The 17362-nt window shown below is 48.9% G+C and overlaps 9 protein-coding genes across 9 annotated transcripts; 3 read left to right on the top strand and 6 right to left on the bottom strand.

Moving 5' to 3' along the window:
- Nucleotides 1-129: 129 nt before the first annotated feature.
- On the top strand, nt 130-2065 carry N7517_009088 (uncharacterized protein; the record flags this gene model as incomplete). The annotated part of the gene is made up of 8 exons (XM_056726811.1): nt 130-167; nt 216-379; nt 434-527; nt 578-634; nt 695-1181; nt 1236-1607; nt 1661-1789; nt 1841-2065. 8 exons carry the CDS (start codon nt 130-132, stop codon nt 2063-2065), a joined length of 1566 nt encoding a protein of 521 aa, XP_056575383.1.
- A 599-nt stretch (nt 2066-2664) lies between these two features.
- On the bottom strand, nt 2665-4984 carry N7517_009087 (RING finger and CHY zinc finger domain-containing protein; the record flags this gene model as incomplete). The annotated part of the gene is made up of 3 exons (XM_056726810.1): nt 2665-3250; nt 3310-3674; nt 3725-4984. 3 exons carry the CDS (start codon nt 4982-4984, stop codon nt 2665-2667), a joined length of 2211 nt encoding a protein of 736 aa, XP_056575382.1.
- A 696-nt stretch (nt 4985-5680) lies between these two features.
- Nucleotides 5681-6148, bottom strand: N7517_009086 (uncharacterized protein; the record flags this gene model as incomplete). Its single annotated transcript, XM_056726809.1, has 2 exons — nt 5681-5795; nt 5847-6148. The coding sequence occupies 2 exons, from the start codon at nt 6146-6148 to the stop codon at nt 5681-5683; spliced, it is 417 nt and encodes a 138-aa protein (XP_056575381.1).
- Nucleotides 6149-6728: 580 nt separating this feature from the next.
- Nucleotides 6729-9794, top strand: N7517_009085 (DUF2293 domain-containing protein; the record flags this gene model as incomplete). Its single annotated transcript, XM_056726808.1, has 5 exons — nt 6729-6863; nt 6918-7037; nt 7089-7382; nt 7452-9595; nt 9671-9794. 5 exons carry the CDS (start codon nt 6729-6731, stop codon nt 9792-9794), a joined length of 2817 nt encoding a protein of 938 aa, XP_056575380.1.
- Nucleotides 9795-10175: 381 nt separating this feature from the next.
- N7517_009084 (copper metallochaperone ATX1) lies at nt 10176-10465 on the bottom strand (the record flags this gene model as incomplete). Its single annotated transcript, XM_056726807.1, has 2 exons — nt 10176-10327; nt 10378-10465. The coding sequence occupies 2 exons, from the start codon at nt 10463-10465 to the stop codon at nt 10176-10178; spliced, it is 240 nt and encodes a 79-aa protein (XP_056575379.1).
- A 231-nt stretch (nt 10466-10696) lies between these two features.
- Nucleotides 10697-13712, bottom strand: N7517_009083 (uncharacterized protein; the record flags this gene model as incomplete). Its single annotated transcript, XM_056726806.1, has 3 exons — nt 10697-12312; nt 12366-13562; nt 13610-13712. 3 exons carry the CDS (start codon nt 13710-13712, stop codon nt 10697-10699), a joined length of 2916 nt encoding a protein of 971 aa, XP_056575378.1.
- Nucleotides 13713-13962: 250 nt separating this feature from the next.
- Nucleotides 13963-14806, top strand: N7517_009082 (kinetochore Spc25 family protein; the record flags this gene model as incomplete). Its single annotated transcript, XM_056726805.1, has 2 exons — nt 13963-14194; nt 14262-14806. The coding sequence occupies 2 exons, from the start codon at nt 13963-13965 to the stop codon at nt 14804-14806; spliced, it is 777 nt and encodes a 258-aa protein (XP_056575377.1).
- A 139-nt stretch (nt 14807-14945) lies between these two features.
- Nucleotides 14946-16191, bottom strand: N7517_009081 (SKI complex subunit WD repeat protein SKI8; the record flags this gene model as incomplete). Its single annotated transcript, XM_056726804.1, has 7 exons — nt 14946-15126; nt 15179-15365; nt 15418-15511; nt 15566-15732; nt 15783-16043; nt 16099-16135; nt 16189-16191. 7 exons carry the CDS (start codon nt 16189-16191, stop codon nt 14946-14948), a joined length of 930 nt encoding a protein of 309 aa, XP_056575376.1.
- Nucleotides 16192-16884: 693 nt separating this feature from the next.
- Nucleotides 16885-17293, bottom strand: N7517_009080 (mitochondrial 54S ribosomal protein bL32m; the record flags this gene model as incomplete). Its single annotated transcript, XM_056726803.1, has 2 exons — nt 16885-16922; nt 16990-17293. The coding sequence occupies 2 exons, from the start codon at nt 17291-17293 to the stop codon at nt 16885-16887; spliced, it is 342 nt and encodes a 113-aa protein (XP_056575375.1).
- Nucleotides 17294-17362: the final 69 nt, after the last annotated feature.

The following is a 17362-nucleotide window of genomic DNA, read 5'->3' as shown; positions in this document are numbered from 1 at the left end:
CGCTTTGATTGTCTGGGGACTCCGCGCTCCACACGGATGAGCTCGACCCGAAAATGTGGAGTTCCGACATGGTGTATATAAGTTGTTCTTCTTCTTTAGTGCTTTGACCTATTCTCTAGCTCGTTTAAAATGGGCATCGTGGAAAGATTTCTCCCCAAGGATGACCGGTAAGAGAGTAACCTATATCCTTAGGCTCTTGGCTGATGTTTCTCTAGCTTTGCGGCACTCCTATTGTATGGCATGATCTTTTCAAGCTGCTTTAGTGGATATGATGCTGGGATTATGACCGTGATTCTGGCCGATAAACAGTTCATCGAATACTATGATATCGATGACAATAAGTCGGGGTTGGTTGCAACGATTCCCTGGGCGATGACAGGTACTAAGCTCCCTCTTCAATATATTTCATTGCAGGACTAACAAAACATCTCAGCATTCGCCCAACTCTGGCTGGGAGCCTTTCTTGCTGGGTGGCTAGGACGTCTCTGGGCTCTACGAATCTCCATCTGCATCATGGTCATCGGAGTGTAAGATTGAATCATGGATGCAAGTATGGAAAGCTGCTGACTGGCTATAGTATTGTCGAAGTTGTTCCGAATACCTTTGGAATCTTAATCTTCGGAAGACTTCTAACGTAAGTCCCACAAAACCCATTGAAATCACAGACACTGCTGACCCCCTTTCGCTCAACCAGCGGTTTAGGCTTTGGATGCGTATTCATCGCCACTAACCTCTATGTCGCCGAGTGTGCACCCACCAAGCTCCGCGGCAGCTTTGTCGGAACAGTATCCCAATTCGGCTACCAGTTGGGTACCCTGATCGCCTTCTGGTCCGGCTATGGAATGTCTTTCCACAAGTCACCCTACAACATCGCCTGGCGTGTCTCCAATGCGATCCAGATCCCTATCGGGATCGCCTTTATTGTGGTCTCGTTCTGGTACCCAGAAAGCCCACGATACATACTGGAGAAGCATCCAGAGACGCCCGAGAGGGCTCTGAAAGTCCTCAGCAGACTCAGATCGGGTGCGCCGACTGACGAACGTATCCGGACTGAGTTTCATGAGCTCGTTGCTTCGTATGAGTTTCGGCGTAGATACGATACGGGGTATATTGGGCTTTTCAAAGATAAGAGTATGCGTAAGCGCTTGCTTTATGGCATCTATGCTGCAAGTCTTCAACAGGTATGATCCTCTTTCTCATGCATATCTTGTGGCACAACTGACAGTCTCATCTAGTGTGGTGGTATTGCTTCGCTTACTATGTATGCTACGTTGATCTACCAGAGTCTTGGATGGGACTCGGGCTCGCAGGCGTTGACGATCAATGGTATCCAGTCTGTCCTCCAGTTGCTCATTGTGCTTGTCAACACATTCACAGTTGATCGGTTTGGCCGACGGGGCCTGCTACTTGCTGGGTTTGCTATTCAGTCGCTGGCACTCTTGATCATGTCTTGTCTTACAACTGCTTACCCGACAAACAAGAACCAGGCGGCTGCTATCGTTGAGGTTGCTATGTTGTTTATTGTTGGCTTGACGTACTGCTGGTCAAATGGCCCAATTGCCCCGACAGTGGTGACGGAGATCTTCCCTCAGCATGTTAGAGATAAGGTTGGTTGGAGCGAATGTACTTAGCCACAATATCGCTGACAGCATTTATTTAGGGGTTTGGTCTGTCGATGCTTGGCCAAACATGCTGGCTTATCATGCTCACTCAGTCTTGGCCATCTTTCAATAAGAAAGTCGGGGGTCATAGCTATTGGCTACTGTTTGGTTTGAATGTGGCTGCTGGGGTAAGTCCAAGTGCATTCCTATATAATTTCTTCCAATCACTAATGATTCAGATATCTGTTTACTTCATTCTCCCCGAAACCAAGGGCATATCTTTGGAGCGAATGGACATGATCTTTGGGGGTCCGGATAATGTAGCGGCTGGGGAATCCGAAGGAACTTCTGAGAAACGTGAAGCCATGGCCATCATGAACGAAGGAGAAAAGGCTCCAGCTGCTCATGTGGAGGATGCTGCTCAAGACCGTCCTTCCCAGGGACCGGAGAGGTCTTCTGTTTGATTCAATCAGGCTGATAAGTTGGTATAGGCACCGAGACTACAGATGACCAATGAAGAAATCTAGTGTAAGCCAAGTAAGATAGAACTTTTCAATCAAATTGCTATCGTTTCGTCATGATACCAGTGTGCTTAGAAATCAGAAAGAAAGAAGTGAACGCTATGCTGCAGCGAAGCCGGCTGCTTGATGTATGCAAAACCAACATCTCCGAAATGCGTTGAGCTGGCCTTTGCTTGGTTGACTGTGTCGCACCTGAAATCATCGGATCAAAGGCACATTTGTAGTCATCGCATGTGCAAAGGTACACAAAATGACGGAGCTATCATCTCAGCACAGAAAACATGATTCGGCCTGGAAGGACCTTATCTATCTTTCGGTGCAACTTAGTGAGGGATGGGCACCGGTTTAGAGATGCATCTGAGATCGAACCCATGGACCTGGTAGGATTGTGGTCATCGGTCGAATACTGTTCATTGCCCGGTGCATGGTTTGACCAGGGGTAATTGAGGAGAGCAAAAGATAGTTTTGGGTCATATTTCCCAGGACAATAACTCACCACCGACTGGGTCATGTGGATTCACGCGTAAGGAGCTGCATCGGCCTCATTGATGGCCGAAAATTTGGATGTGATCTTGATCTTGATCTTCCTCTTCCTCTTCGTCGTCATCCTCATTACCATGAGAACCATTCGATTCAGCCGAGTCAGAAGACTCTCCGTCGTCTTCTTCATTCCCAGCTTCCGATATGTTTTCAGTTGATTTAGTTTCACCACCAAACAGTCCATATCGGTATGTAAGCTTCTTGCTCAAGAAATTCAATGCGCCGTAGTCTTCATTCTCGCCACGAGATGGACCTCCAAAGAAGGGCACAGATGAAGATTTCTCCGATTCACGCTCAGTCGGCAGTCCAAAGTAGTTGCTAACGACGGGCGAGACAGCACGGCCTCGTGTGATGTTATAGGATGAGAATCGTCTAACAGGTTCGGGGGACATAGGGACACTGAGCCGTGAACGAGGAACCGATGTGTTATCGACATTTAACGCAGCCAGGGAAGACGACATCGAATCATCGTTTTCAATGAGTGAAGATGATCTAGGCCGAGGAAGGTCTTCCCCGAGGTCTTCCTCGGGTTGAGCAGACATATCTCCATGCAAGATGCGAAGTTGGGCCGTATTATACGACTCACATCTAGATGCCATCAGTAGGTGTTGATCGCCTTTTTTCCTTCTTTCTCGGAGGGTACATACAAATCACATCTTAAGCCAAGCCAATGGTACTTGACAACTGACTTTGAACCGCAATCGTTGCAGTAAATAAGGCCTTTGGTATCCTTGAACTCCTCTGGCATAGGCTGGCTCTCGATGGTGCGATCGAGGTTTCTAAATGTCGACTCCATATTGGTGATGGTCTTGCTACAAATGGGACAACGGAAGGAATTTTTGGAGTACTCTGAGAGACACTTGTGGTGTATGCTGTGGCCACACCGCATGACGACAACGGTTTCTGGAGAAGTGAACATGTAGTCGCCACATATGGGACAGTCACACTGGGTGGACCGTTCAATGCAACGATGGGTGTTCTCAATACACATAGGAAGACAAACGGAGCATGTCTATAATACTGTCAGTATCAATATCGTCTGACCTATGTCAGGGATCTTACCTGACAATGGAAGAAATCCTTCCCCAGTCCTTGTCCAATTCGACATATACCGCAATCGTTGCAATGATAGATACTCTTTTTGCTGTCGTTATCCCAGAGCTTGCAAATTTCACAGTAATACTGTGCAGTTTGTTCACTGCACCGTCGGCAGTTCTGCGCTGCAGGCTGTGCATGCCCGCATAACATACAAAGCATGTGTTCGGTGTCTCGACGAACGAGAGAGTGGTCTTCCACCTCATCATGGCAGAAGCGGCAGGTATACCATTTTTTGCAAGTGTGGCACTCGAGTTTAACATTGCGCTGATAATGCACACATCCCAAAGTAGTCTCATCTTGTTCTTCTGTGTCACAGTCTTCATCCCCAGTTTCAAGTTCTGGTGATTCTATTTCTGCCTTGGGTACGAAAGTGGGCTGGAGATCTTCTGGTGTGAGATTGAACGTGTTCTCATATAGAGGAACTGATTCAGAGTATGGGGAAACGGGTCTAGAAATATTGATCTCCGAGGCTTGAGGAGCCCTCGGGCTTGTTGGCAAGCCCAAGCTCCGTGGGCTCGATGGAGTTGATAGTACCCCAGTACCACGGGCGCTTAGAAGGTCACGGGACGAGTTGTAATCTTCTGTCATCAGACCGTGAACCATTCGCGCCTTTTCAACATTGGTGAGCTGCAACTCCCTGATTGCGATGATCTTGCTTCTTAAAACTCCCATTCCATCATCTGCTGGAAGCGAAGACTGTGCCAGTCCCTCTGGATCAAAGGCATTGCCCAAAGATCGTCTAGTTTCGCCAATGGCTATTGCTGAAGCTGCATGTTGTGGCTCATTGTGCGAATTCAGCGCCTCACTGGGGTGTGAAGCTTGTGAATTTCCTGGACTGTCCGACTGCACGGTGACATCGATTTCATGTGTGGGATCAAATGGGCCATCTGTAGTTGCAGCTATGTTTTGGATTGATCCGGGTGTGTTGTGGGTCACTGATCGAGTGCCCTCCGGTTGCAAGTTTCGGCCATCCATCTCTTTAGGTAGAGTTGTGAAGAAAGGAGGGCTATGCAGGGACCCCGCACCCGCATCTCCACAGTTCGATTTCTGTCCGTGAGCTTGGCCCGGTTGAGAAACAAATTGATGGTCTTCACTATCACTCGAGGGGTTTGTTGGTTCGTTCAGGTGGACTTTAGCTTGGTCGCCATTTGGCTGGCTGCTTGGCGGGGGTAAGGGGGATCGTATTCCAATTTGGATCAACAGCGATGAAATGAAACCACTCATGAAGGGCTGTAAACCGGCATCTCACTAAATCACTTTAGATGCTTGAAATCAAGCAAAATCAAACCCAAAGTTGGAGCTGAAACAGCAGACATCGTGACATGTGACGTCCACGGGCACCGCCTCCGATGCTGAATCATCGTCACATGCTCAGGGTTGGAGCCTGAGCAGATGGCACGATTTTTAGGTGTCGGTTGGACTCGAAAATATTGGTATATTTTGGAAAGGGAATGGACTATCATTTGGTTTGGAATTTGCTGAAAAGTATTTTACCACGTAATTTCCCATCAATCCTATCTTCCTGCCGCGCCATTATGCCCAGGGGCCAATCCTACCGTCTACTTATGAGTCTCGAGTCTGGAGATGAGGATTGGCTCTACGACGTTGTATTGGACGCCAAGGCGTGTAGAGTGCCATTGGCATGGCGTGTCGTATGCCATAAGATTGTCCGGGAATACAACGCACGATGCTGACCCAGAGGCAGGACGGGGCATCGTGTCCTACGGAATCCTGATGCGACTGGGATATGTACCGGTGTTCTGGCCACGGTAATACCCGGTATGTGCAATCCCCCTTTTGGGCGAGCTGCCTCGCGTCGATGTGGATTCATGCCCAAGGGAAGCACTGAGGCCTAACGGATGCACAATCTGGCGGGTCGGATCAGCACCGACGTAAAAGTCGAGAAGTGCGGAGTTCGAATCATCTGAGACATGTCCCTAGACTCTCATTCAAACGGTCAAGTGTCAAATTGTAATGGTCAAAGACGCTTGTCCGCAACTGGTTCTCTACATGACCGAGTCCTAGGGATCGTGGGCTGAGGCCAAGTCAGCAGCTTTCTTCTCTATTTTTGTTGGTGGTCACTCACACACGAGACTCTCGCACAAGGTGACCTTGTTCCCAATACCTAGCTAACAGAAGGTTCTTCAAAATCTTGTGTTCCATGCCCGCAACCTCGGTAGCTCGTTCGAGAAAACGAAGGGTGTTGGTGATTTTGGAAGGATCAAACTTTTCGGAGGGGGTGGAACGATAGGATGTTCGCAAGGATTTTAGAAGCATATGGCGACCCGGTGTCGAATACTGAATCGCTTTCAACCCCTGTCGGTAGAGGTGACGGTATGCGTGGACCATAGCTCGTTGATCCACCTTCATGGCCTGGATTGAAGTCATGATCTATTGGGCAAGTCCGAGCCAACGAATCGGCAGCAGATGTACAATCAGACGAAATCGGGCGGAATGAACGGAGATCCGAAGTGTTGAGCCCAAATGTTGTATTGGAGTAAAGAGTAAAAGACGGTCAAAGTTGGGGAAAGGTTGAAGCCTCAGGCAGGGCTAGCCCGATCGGGAGAGGTGATTTGGGCCGCAACAGCAATCTTATCAATCCCTCTCTCTCTCTCTCTCTCTCTCTCTCTCTCTCTCTCCATCTTTCCTCCCGATATTCTCGTTATTTCTATCCTTTTTACTCCTTTGCTACTTGTTTCTTGTTTCTTGCTCTTGCTCTTGCTCAGGGGTTAACTAAAAAAAACCGGTTGAGGGCCTTGTTTCTATTTCGGGCGACCGCGGGGTGCCTTTACCTCGTACTCTTTACGTTGCGTGCACAAGACGTGATTTCTGTCTTGACTTGATCACGCCCTTCGCCCTGACCCAGACAAGCAGACACGTACCATCTACCTATTTACACGGATAACATAAAGTGAATGATGTGTTGAAATCTTCACCTTCGCAAGGTTCTGCGATAAGCTGAACCAGTATGGCCCGTGTCATAAGAAGGGCTGCTTCGGCCTCGGTCAGGCATGGTCCTGGCCGGGCTATTCAAAGGAGAGCGAGAAGACACAAAGTTATCATGGAATCTGTAACCCAAGAAAAGAAAAAGCTTCGGAGTGTTGTATGTATATTCTCTCTTCTTCGGCTTGACCAAATGATTAACAAAATTGCACAGATTTGTTTTGAAGCGCAAGCACCAAGCGGTTACACCTTCATCCCTGCAGGAAATCCGCAACTCACCACGACGTGTAAGGAGCGGTGTCGAGATGAGGGTCTCCAAATTCATGCAGTATCGGTGAGAACCCCCATCTGATCGCTAATGGTTAACACTGCTTATTCTTTCTAGACTACCCCACACCATCGCCATCATAACCTGTCCCAGCATGTTCATCGGATAGGATATCATTTTCCTAGTACCGTGGTGGCAGCTGTTTGCTCAGAGCTGGGGTTCTACCTCACAAGCACTGGTAAAACAGTGCCTAGTACCTTTCCTACGGACAGGATAGAGAATCCCAAGCAGGCTGATTCCGAAGTTTCTCAGATAACCCTCAACACAGAAGCACGGGACGCCTTAAAGGATCTCTTCCCCAATATACCAGACAAAGATTTGAATCAAATTATCAAGACCGCTTTTCAAAAGGTACGTATTTACCCAATCCTGATCTGAGAAATGAGGATGTGGAAAACCTGATATCCAGAAAAAAAAAAGGGTCAGAAAAAAGTTGGGACAGCCACCGAATTGCCTTTGGCTCGCAGAGCTCAACTTGCTGTAGTTGCTCACGTTCGGCATGTCTACACTGACTACGATCGCCTCCTGAAAACCACTTCATTCCATGAAGCAAGAGGGGTTGTTGAACACACAACTCTAGCCAAAGTCATTGAGTGGCGAGGGGACGATGAGAACGGTCAGACGGTGCTGGAAGATGTTTTCCGTGAGGTGATCGTTATCTCAGACGACGAAGACAGTGAATCAGAAGAAGATGCGGCTGCTTCGGCCGGTCATCGAAACTCCAGTGTGGAAATATTTCCAAGCGATACTCGGGCCCATGAGATCCGGTGTCAGCCTATCAACACGAACCCGCTTGGTCCAGATCTTCCACGGGAACTATCCGAGGAAGCGCCGCCTGGATTCCGATTTGTCACAAGAGCCCCCGCCACAGAGACCATCAACCGTCGCGGATTTAACAGATACAAAGCATGGACTCGCGCTGTCAAGGAATATAGAGAGGGTATACAGGGCATTGCACAACCTAGGTTCTCTGGTGCCCCCGCTGAAAAACAAAGCCCCCGATATGCCGAGCAGCGGATTACTGCTCAGGAAGTACCCTCTCCTAGGCGCCAGGATATAGTTCCCCAGCACGGCGAGGTTCATCGGCGAGTCGCTCCAGGCTCAGCCAGTAATGATAACCAAGCACATCGAGTGCTCGCTGTTCCACTAATGGATCGACAGGTGGCCAAGAGACATGTAGGTGTCCAGGAAAACTATCTTCACTCGGATGCCCAACAAAAATACTCAACCCATGAACTGAACGTCAGGCCAGCTGGACTAACTAACCAGGAATCTCCCGAGTTACAAATCCTAGAAGAACCCTCTGGACCTAGAAATGCGAACATGACCAACTCGCAGGATGTTGCTCCCTCGAGGATGGAGCCCAGATTTCGACAGGAGAGACTGCCTCCTCAGTCGGATAGAACCAACGCACCTGTGTTCGTGAGCGGACCAAAGGAAAACCGTCAGAAATTGACTCCAGTGGGACGCCGCCCTGACTCCGTCAGTTCCCCTCTTCTGAGACCAGGTTCAAACACGCAGGATTCCATCTTGCCCTCGATTGAAAATTCTAGGCCATCAGAAAGCCGGCGGACTGACGGTGCGCATCCTTTGGTACATATGACCAACAATATGTCCCTCCGATCGGTCACGCCAGGACGTCCTCAAGGAGAGATGATGCATCACCCCGATGTCATCGACAAGGAAGGTGACAGCGAACAAGCCAGCAAAAGAAGGCGTTTGGCATGCCGTGAAGGTTCTCGAACCGAGTCCCGCCCAGACCCATGGAGTACAAGGCCTATGGGACTCCCCGTTTCCGAAGGATACGGGCAGCCACACTCGTATCGTCGCGTTGAGCTTGTCCCAGACCCCCGACCCCAGGATCAGCCTCATTTCCGTCGGGACTATCTGCCAGTGGAACCACCCCATGTTGTAGGACACCAGCGGGAAAGGAATCCAAACTCGCTTTCTTATCCCAACGCACAGCATGGCCTAGAAACAAGGTCAGTCTTGGGTCGACAGCATATCAGCGGACCACACGAGCCCCAGTCTCAGGCTGGGCTTTTCAGTACCAGTATCATTGTCTCGGAAGGTGATCGCACCTTCCGAGCGGCTCCAGCCGTTTCCAATTCTGGACCATGGCATCCTTACCATGGTGATCGTAGTCTCCGCTCGGACCGTGTTCTGAAAGAGCCGCGGGCCATTCGGCGCCGCATTGATAGCCGTCCTTTACCAGAGAACCTCCACCCAGACAGGAACCTGTATGCCGAGGACTTCGTCCGGCATGTTGACCACCGTGAGCCCCTTCCATTTGAATACGTTGCCAGGCGCACAGAACCCGAGGTCAAGCCCATTGGAGACCCTTCTCCGTCCACGCGGACTAGGAATCTTGATTATCTTGGCACAAAGAATCTATCTCAGACCCAGGTTTCGTCGGATCAACGCCCATTGCCCATAGGACGAGTGGCTCCTTCCCATGACCACCTTCGCACCTTTTCAGACTCTGTCATAGGAAAGCTCCCTCACGTGTCCCTTCCTCAGGTTCCTCGTGAAAGCCCAGCCAGTGGCGGGTTCAACTCCTCCCGGTAAGCCTTCAGGGAAACCAACTAGTTGAACACGACTTTCTCCCTTGGGAAGAATCACCACTAACACCAATATAGACCATCCTACAACCCTCCCTCATCTCAGACTACAGAGCAAGATCGCCCAGTCTACGTTCAAAGAGTTGAACCACGCCCCTACTACTCCCCTCTTGATGGAAGACATTTTGTCATTGTTGATTGATTAATTCTACCACCTTCCCCTTTCGGGGGAGCTGACTTGTTTCGAGAATTTTTTTTTTTGTATTCGCATTGCCTTGCCTTTGCATTGTTCATGATACCCTGATGCATATTATTAGAACCTTTTCTCGTGGGTCTCAATACCAATTTGAATCGGGAACTACGGTTCCCTCATTTTATGTCTTATGTCAATAAGAGCCACCTTGGGATCTTCTAGAGTAGGAACAAATGCTGTCGGTATGTTCTGGCTAGCACCTAGCAGTCCAGTCTATAGTCCTGGGCCTTGGGGGGTTCCACGAGTTTAGGTGAGAGCTCGTGAGTTTTGGCTAGTCCTAGGCCTCTCATGTAACAAATAGGGTATATAAGACCGGAAATACCGAGAATTTTAAACCTCCTTGCTCTCCCCATCCGCCTCTCCGCTGTTCACAGCCTTGCCAGTCTTCTTAATCTTCTCCAGCACGGCATCGTAGGAAAGAGTTGGCTCGGTGGTGATATTGACCGTCTGGGTCTCGAGGCTGACATCGAAGGTCTTGACGCCTACCAGCGTGTTAGGATTATATATATAAAAAAACAGGCGCGTCACTTACCTTCGAGCTTCCTGAGGACACGCTCCACGGCGCCGGAGCATCCGCCGCAGGTCATGGTCACATTGAACTTGTATTGATGGTCAGACATGATGGGAATTTATGTGGTGCGGGGTGTTGGAAAGGGAAGATGCTTGGCGGTGGACTTTCGAGGGAAAAAAAGTGAAACAGGGAAAGGAGATTATATATTCTACATAGAAATATATGTACAACATACCTATTCCGATTCTACCTAGTTGTATTTGTCATAATTCTATCCCTTCGAGAATGAGCCATATTCGCCATTGGTTGTGTTTTAGGAATTATTATTTTTGTATAAATTCTAAAATCCTGCTTGTCTCTTCTTCTTTTTCGGCTTCTTGACTACCCGGGTTCCAAAAGCTCCTCGTTCCATCTGGGTCATCGAGATATCCATAGGTTGACTACTGTTGATGCGAGAAGCGAGTGGCTGACTGCCCCATGTTCGGACCATAGGAACTGCCGGGGTCGGAGGGAGGGATTGTTCACGAGTCTGGGAGCGCTTCTTCCGTCTCTTCTTGGACGTGTGCGCCTTTGAATTCCGCGTCTCTTCATCTTCGATCCTCTCCCATTCATAGTGTTTGGGGCTGGTTCCCACCGGCCAGTGGGAGAGGAGGTTTGCCGCATTTCGTCGTGGTGGGCGTGGAGGAGTCTTGAATTTGACGAATGCTGAGAGACCGCCAAAGACTGGGACTGTGGTGTACTTGGATTGCTGGACTGGCATCGTCTCCCGTCTGGATCCAAAGCCTCGGCTTTTGGCCTTTGACTGGCTTCCAGACATCTGTGATGATAATAATGCGAAGTAGCTCGATTGCAGGTATTTGTTATGTGCCGCGGCTTTCTCATTTGCTCTGTCCTGAACGGGATCTGCGGGCTTGGATAGCATGGCGCTATCTAATGAGGTAGACATTTTGATGAGGCGTGAAAGGATGAGATCGGCAGCAATTCCCCGAATGAGTCTCTCTTTCATGAGTCGTGTCTGCACGGGGATGACACGAGGCAGGGTAGACATCCAATCATCGACCATTCGATCATAGGTATTAAGAAGATCCCTGCCTGCTTTGTCTGAAATTTTGGCTGGCATACCATAACCCCTGTTTGGGAGTGGGAGTGGCAGAAGCATATACCGGCAATGAGCGTCGGGGTTCGGGTGTTCGGGCATGAGTGCTGAAATGAGTCGTTTCACATCATTTGCACTTTCATCAAGGCCTTCTGCTAAGATTCTCCTGCCGGTCAATTCTACCATGGTCCTGCCTGGGGGTCGCCTCGATCCATTCTTCATTTCACCTTGTAGAATTGCCATCCACCCAGCAAGTGTCCTTGGCCTCGGCCTTTGTCTCTTCTTTTGCTTTTTCTGACGAATTTCCATTTTCCCTGTCGCTATTTTGTAGACCCCAGAAAAGTCCAAGGTCCACTGCAAGGCTGATCTTGTATTGGCATGGCCCATTTTGGGCTTGCAACGACGAATAATCGTTTGCCGTGTCGTTGATTCGTCCAAATCATCCACAAGAAAGTCATCAGTGGGTCTAACGTATGATGTCGGAGCATAACGCCTTCTCAACCGCAAGATATTATTTTCACGGTACAAGTCCGGCTCGTCTAGATCTGCGCGCGGACCTGTGAAAGTAGTTTCGTGAACGGCAAAGTCGGAATCCATCCAGAAAAGCTTGATCAATGGCAAGTGAGCGTCATATAATTTCCTACCCATGGGTGTAACAGAGTGCGCAATCTCTTTAAACACGAATCTCGAGAATCGCACGACAGAATCACGTTTAGTGGGCGGTATCTCCGCCAACAGGGGCGCATCTAGCACCCAGGGATCGGGTACAGATATAGACTCGGTCCGATCGTCGGATATAAAGGGACATGGGAATACCTGTACCATCCGAGTGATCGTAGAATACAGAACAAGATACAAATCTAGATGGTAAGTTTAGTATCTGCAGTCCCTGTTAAATCGCACTAGCACATACCTTGGTATACGACTATGTCGCTAAGTTGCAAAGTTGTGTCTTCGGGGTCTCGAAAGTGCCTCCAGGACACTTGAGGATATAGAGAAAGACTTGTATCATCCTCGCCGGGTAGTGCTCCGAGATCAAACCACAATATTCGAGTTGTCGTCAGAACGAAGAACTGTGATGGCTTGCGTGTGTTTCTTTGAACGCCCAAAACCCACTCAGATTGCTTTGCCATTCCCAGCTCAACCGTGCGTGGTTGAATCTGGTCGTCTGTGATGGCATAGATTATGACACTGTGACGATTGGCGACAACTACTGATCCAACATTATGGACCCACTCGATAGATGCCCAGCCATCAAGCCGAGGGCACCTGTGTTTCCGCTTATAATCCCGCAAGGGCAACGAGCCTGATTTGACAAGCTGGGTAGACCAAGTGGACCGCTGGAGTCGCTGCCTGCCGGTGATCTCCCAAACACTCCACTTGCCTCTGGTATCTACAATGGCGAATTGTCTCTGATACCAGGGATTGAATGTCACGTCGGCATGTGAGACGCCACCTGTTCGTGACGCAGGTATCTCCACGATTGGATTCGCATCCAGCCTAGAATTTCTTAAGGGGGCAGTATATCCCGGTATACCACCTTCCGGTAAGCGCATAGGCACAGGGTCCCAGTGGTAAAGAGGTCGAAATATCGTAGTCCCTTTGGAGAGACGAGCAGCCATGAACAGGGGCTTCTCATCCAAGGGGCGCGCAAAGTGTACTTGACGTATCGGCGCACCACCCTTGGACCATTCAGACATTTCAGCGTCATTGATTGATGGAGCACGAAATGCTAACTTCTTTGGAGAAGTCAACTCCAAAATTTCCTCTTCCAGGGTCCGGAATGAGATCATATTACGACATTCTCCGGTCACGGCCACCGCAATTGGAACTGAACGCAGCCTTTTGTCATGACGCCTTTGGTCCACCGCATAACCGATATCGAAAAGCGCAGAGATCTCCGGATCATAATGCTCGACAGTATTCACAACAGCTTTTGACAGAGGTTCGTCGCGAATGGAGGACCATGATGCTGCTAGATCAGGATATGCGCCTGTGACCACTTTCCTGGGGTTTTTCTGGGGTACCCTGGGTATTGGTCGAGCTTTGGCTAGAGGAAAAGGCGACGGGATTCTTGTCTTGGTCACTCCGGTATACTGGATGGATGGGGCTTGCACCATGTCAGCTGATTCGGAGAAATTAAGCTCCAGTACTTACGCCTATCAAAAGAGCGAGTAAATGTCCAGTCCTCCTCCTCAGGAAGGTAGACAGCTCGTCCTACGTGCCCATAGTGGAGAGCACTGCCTGGATATTCATCCATCGGATCTTTCTTTGCTTCTTGCGATCAGTTCAGGGCCCCAAACCATGTCGATACAACATTAAGAGATCGGATCATATAAATATGCGCATAATGTGAGGATACAGGAAGAGAGACCTCGGGATCTGAGGAAAGTTTTTTGATCGTTATCGATAAGACTCGGAGTTGTTGCGCCGCAACCCAAAACAACTCTTTGTCAACTTCACCAGTTCACCAATTCACCACTTACTACTCACAATTTCAATTATCAGATATGACTTCTTCTTTTGAACCTTCGCTCTCGACAAGTGGCATGCGCCCACCGCTCGCCTCGGCGGATGCGCCATCAATGGCAGACTCATTGCCCAGCATCAACTTTGGATTCGAGGACCTGCGCAATACCATGGCACAATTCACAGTGAAGTTCGACGCGTTTATTGAGCGCGGTCGCAAACGAGTCTTGGAGGAACGAAACCAATTCCATATTAATTTGGCTGAATATGAAGGTATGGGTTGATGGTTGAAACACTCCGCGTTCTCACCATATTCCATGCGTCTAACACAACCTGTTAGAGGACGAGCGTATGCGACAGCGCGATATCGAAATTCTCAACCTCAAATCACAAACTCATGAACAAACCCTCCAAAAGGAAGCGGCCGAGGCTGCTGAAATGCATGCGGCTATCTCATCTATCACCTTGGAACGCGATTCCCGCCTCGCCAAACGCGACCGCCTGAAGCAGCAGATCGCCGAGACACAGAAGGCCATCATTCAAAAGGTCGAGGCACAAAAGTCTCACGCACAGTATTTAGATGCGCAATCTCGTCTCAATTTCCCGGAGTTGGAGTTCTGGCAGGATTATCTTTGTATTCGAATTGAAGGCGCTGGTCGTGAGGACCGGTTAAAGTTTGTCTACAGTCACCTATTGGAGAAGGACTGGGAGGCGGAGGCTTGGTTTGAATTGGGCACTGCCAGTCGCGATTACGAGGTTTTCCATACGCGCCCCAAGGTTGATCGGGATGGTTTGGAACATGTAGTAGATCTCGTCAACGATGATCGAGACTTTGGGGCGTTCTTGAAGCGCATGCGCAAGTTGTTTGTCGAGGCGATGAACTAAGAACAAGTACAGGGATAGGTAATTGTTCCAATACGAATCTCATGATTTTTATGCATAGTTCAATAAGGTTTCCTAGGTTATTGAAATCGTCACAACGCAGTTGCAAGCATAATTCTGCAATACCCCATGTTCAGCTACTTTATCCAGTAGCCTCGCGGTAGAACGCAATGCTGCGGTTTGCGCCAGCAGTAGCAAACCCTTCTGTCTTGCCGATCTTGGGAAGCCACTTGGCATTCCAGACGGCTTTGTCTGTTTCCGAGTGTGTAGCGACACAGGTCTTGGTCTCCATGGACCAAACCTTGACTTTGCCGTCAAACGAACTTGGAGATGTTAGCTTGACCGTTAATATGAATGCATGGAATATTGACTGACCTGCTCAGGAGGTACTCGCCAGTATCGCTCCAGGAAAGGGACAAGATCCAGGCAGAGTGCCCTGCAAGATTGGCGATTTGTTCGCCAGAGGAAGTATCGTACAGCACAATGACCTTGGAGTCGCCAGCGGCTGCTAGAATCTTACTTTTAGGCGAGAATGCCACAGCTCGCACGGGATTGACCAAGCCTAGGCCGAGTTAGAACTTGCATTTCTGCTGGGTTCAGTCAACTTCGCTTACCTGAGAGAGAGAACGGCATGCGGCCTGTTTCGGTGGTGAAGATGTAGACTGCGCCGTCTTCGTGACCTGAAGCGATCAATCGACCATCGGCAGACTAAACCAAGTTAGCAAGGGGCCACTATTTGACTGCGACAATTTGAGACCTCACCAAGTCGATGCAAGTACCAAAGCTGCCTTTGGTCTCGTGGTCTCGAATCCGAGTGCCATCGGCAGCCAAATCCCATACATTAATGCGCCCCGCCTGTGTAACACCAGCCAGATACTGACCATCTTCAGAAATAGCTATGGCCCAGGCATCGGCACCAGTGAGGTCGGCTGTGCTCTTATTAGCCCCATCGCATATTATTATCGGAGGTAGTCCTTACCAGTCACTTTTGTATCTGCGGCCCAATGACCATCCTGACAAGACCAGGCCTTAATTTCCCCATCAAACCCAGCGGTGATTGCACGGGAGCCATTCCCATTGGTCACGATATGATGGCAGCCAATGGTGTGGGCACCATCAATGGACTGCACCAGCGGGAAGTCAGCGTCTGTGGTGGAATGTACTTTGATGGACGAGGCACCCGAAGTTGACAGAATTTGCTTGTCCGTTATAGCCAGCGAGAAGATATCAACAATGTGCGCTGCAAAACAAATATTAGCCAAATCACCCCAGGATACATACACGGAGAAGCTCACCATTGTCCACAGAACCTCTTGAGAGGTATTGTTTTGACTAAAAATGTCAATTAGTAATGATATTCAATATTTTTTTCGGTTTAAACTTACCATGCTGATGATGCCGTGCTCTCTCACGACTGTGTCGAGACTTTACTTTGCGGAGGAGCAATGACGTTGGGGCCCGAAGGCCCGTTCCGCCTTTATCGCCTTTTTTTTCCCTTTAACGACTGATAGAGACAACTTGATGGTTAATACAACTCAACGTCTATGTTTGTTATAGCTATTATCTCTATTATCTCTACTCTACTAGCCTAGCTATCACGTTTATATCGGATAGGTAAAATAGTTAAGCTGTTAGAGCTAATCAAAGTTGAAATCGTCCCTGGTACTTATTATCGACTTATCTACTTGTTGTCTACATGGCTACAAAGTTCGTAATAAGCCAAGTAGAGGAGATGTTCGTATATTTAGACCAATAAAATCATAGTCGTGTAAACATGTCCGATTATTCCCACTCAGTCCATCCATCTCTATCAGCCGTAACTATAACCATCTATAATTGAAGTCTTTCGGTTTTACATGAAAAGAGGTAAACTGAAAAGATCACGTTCAAATTCGACCTACTAGATCGAATTGTTATAAAGTCATATCAAAACATTTTCCCCGCAAAATCCAGACGCCAGTTGCCATGCAGCATGTATCCACAACCAATTCTAGAAATACAATCTCTCTTTTCGGGCTTGAGATTGGGATCTCGAGAATGTTCTAATCCCCTCAAGGCAAGCCCTTAATTTCTTACAGTCCTCATGCCATGTCCAGGGTCCTCCACGATTCCTTAATATCTGTTGAATAGTCAGCTTTTCTGCAATAATCAAATATCTATTCCTCCAGCTTGGGCTCAATTCCTACCTTTGACACAGTTTGGGCACAGAAGATGGGCACGCTTGATCTGGCCACAGCCGGGGCATTTATTAAGGCTCTTCACGTCTTTGAGGGCCTTGCCGGCCATTTGTCGATGACGCTTCTTCATGTGAGAGGTCTTCTTCTTAGGAACGGCGCGCAAGACGGAATCCCAAAGATCGGAAAGGAGGGACGGGATATTGAGAGAGATCGAGACCGGTTGTAGGAATCCGCTGGTCGCGATGGGTGTGATCGGAAGGAATCGAGCGAGTCGGGGAAATTGGAGGGACTCGGACAGAAGTGAACGCGACATGTTTGCCGGAGCAAAAGGGAGAAGGCGCAATGCCATTATGGAAATGGTTTCAAGCAGAAGAAAAGGAGG

The sequence above is a fragment of the Penicillium concentricum genome (assembly GCF_028827145.1).
Source record: "Penicillium concentricum strain IBT 3081 chromosome Unknown utg000004l_segment0_segment0, whole genome shotgun sequence".
Taxonomy (NCBI): Eukaryota; Fungi; Ascomycota; class Eurotiomycetes; order Eurotiales; family Aspergillaceae; genus Penicillium; species Penicillium concentricum.
Note: the sequence above shows the minus strand (reverse complement) of the source record. Positions and strands in the feature narration are given on the sequence as shown.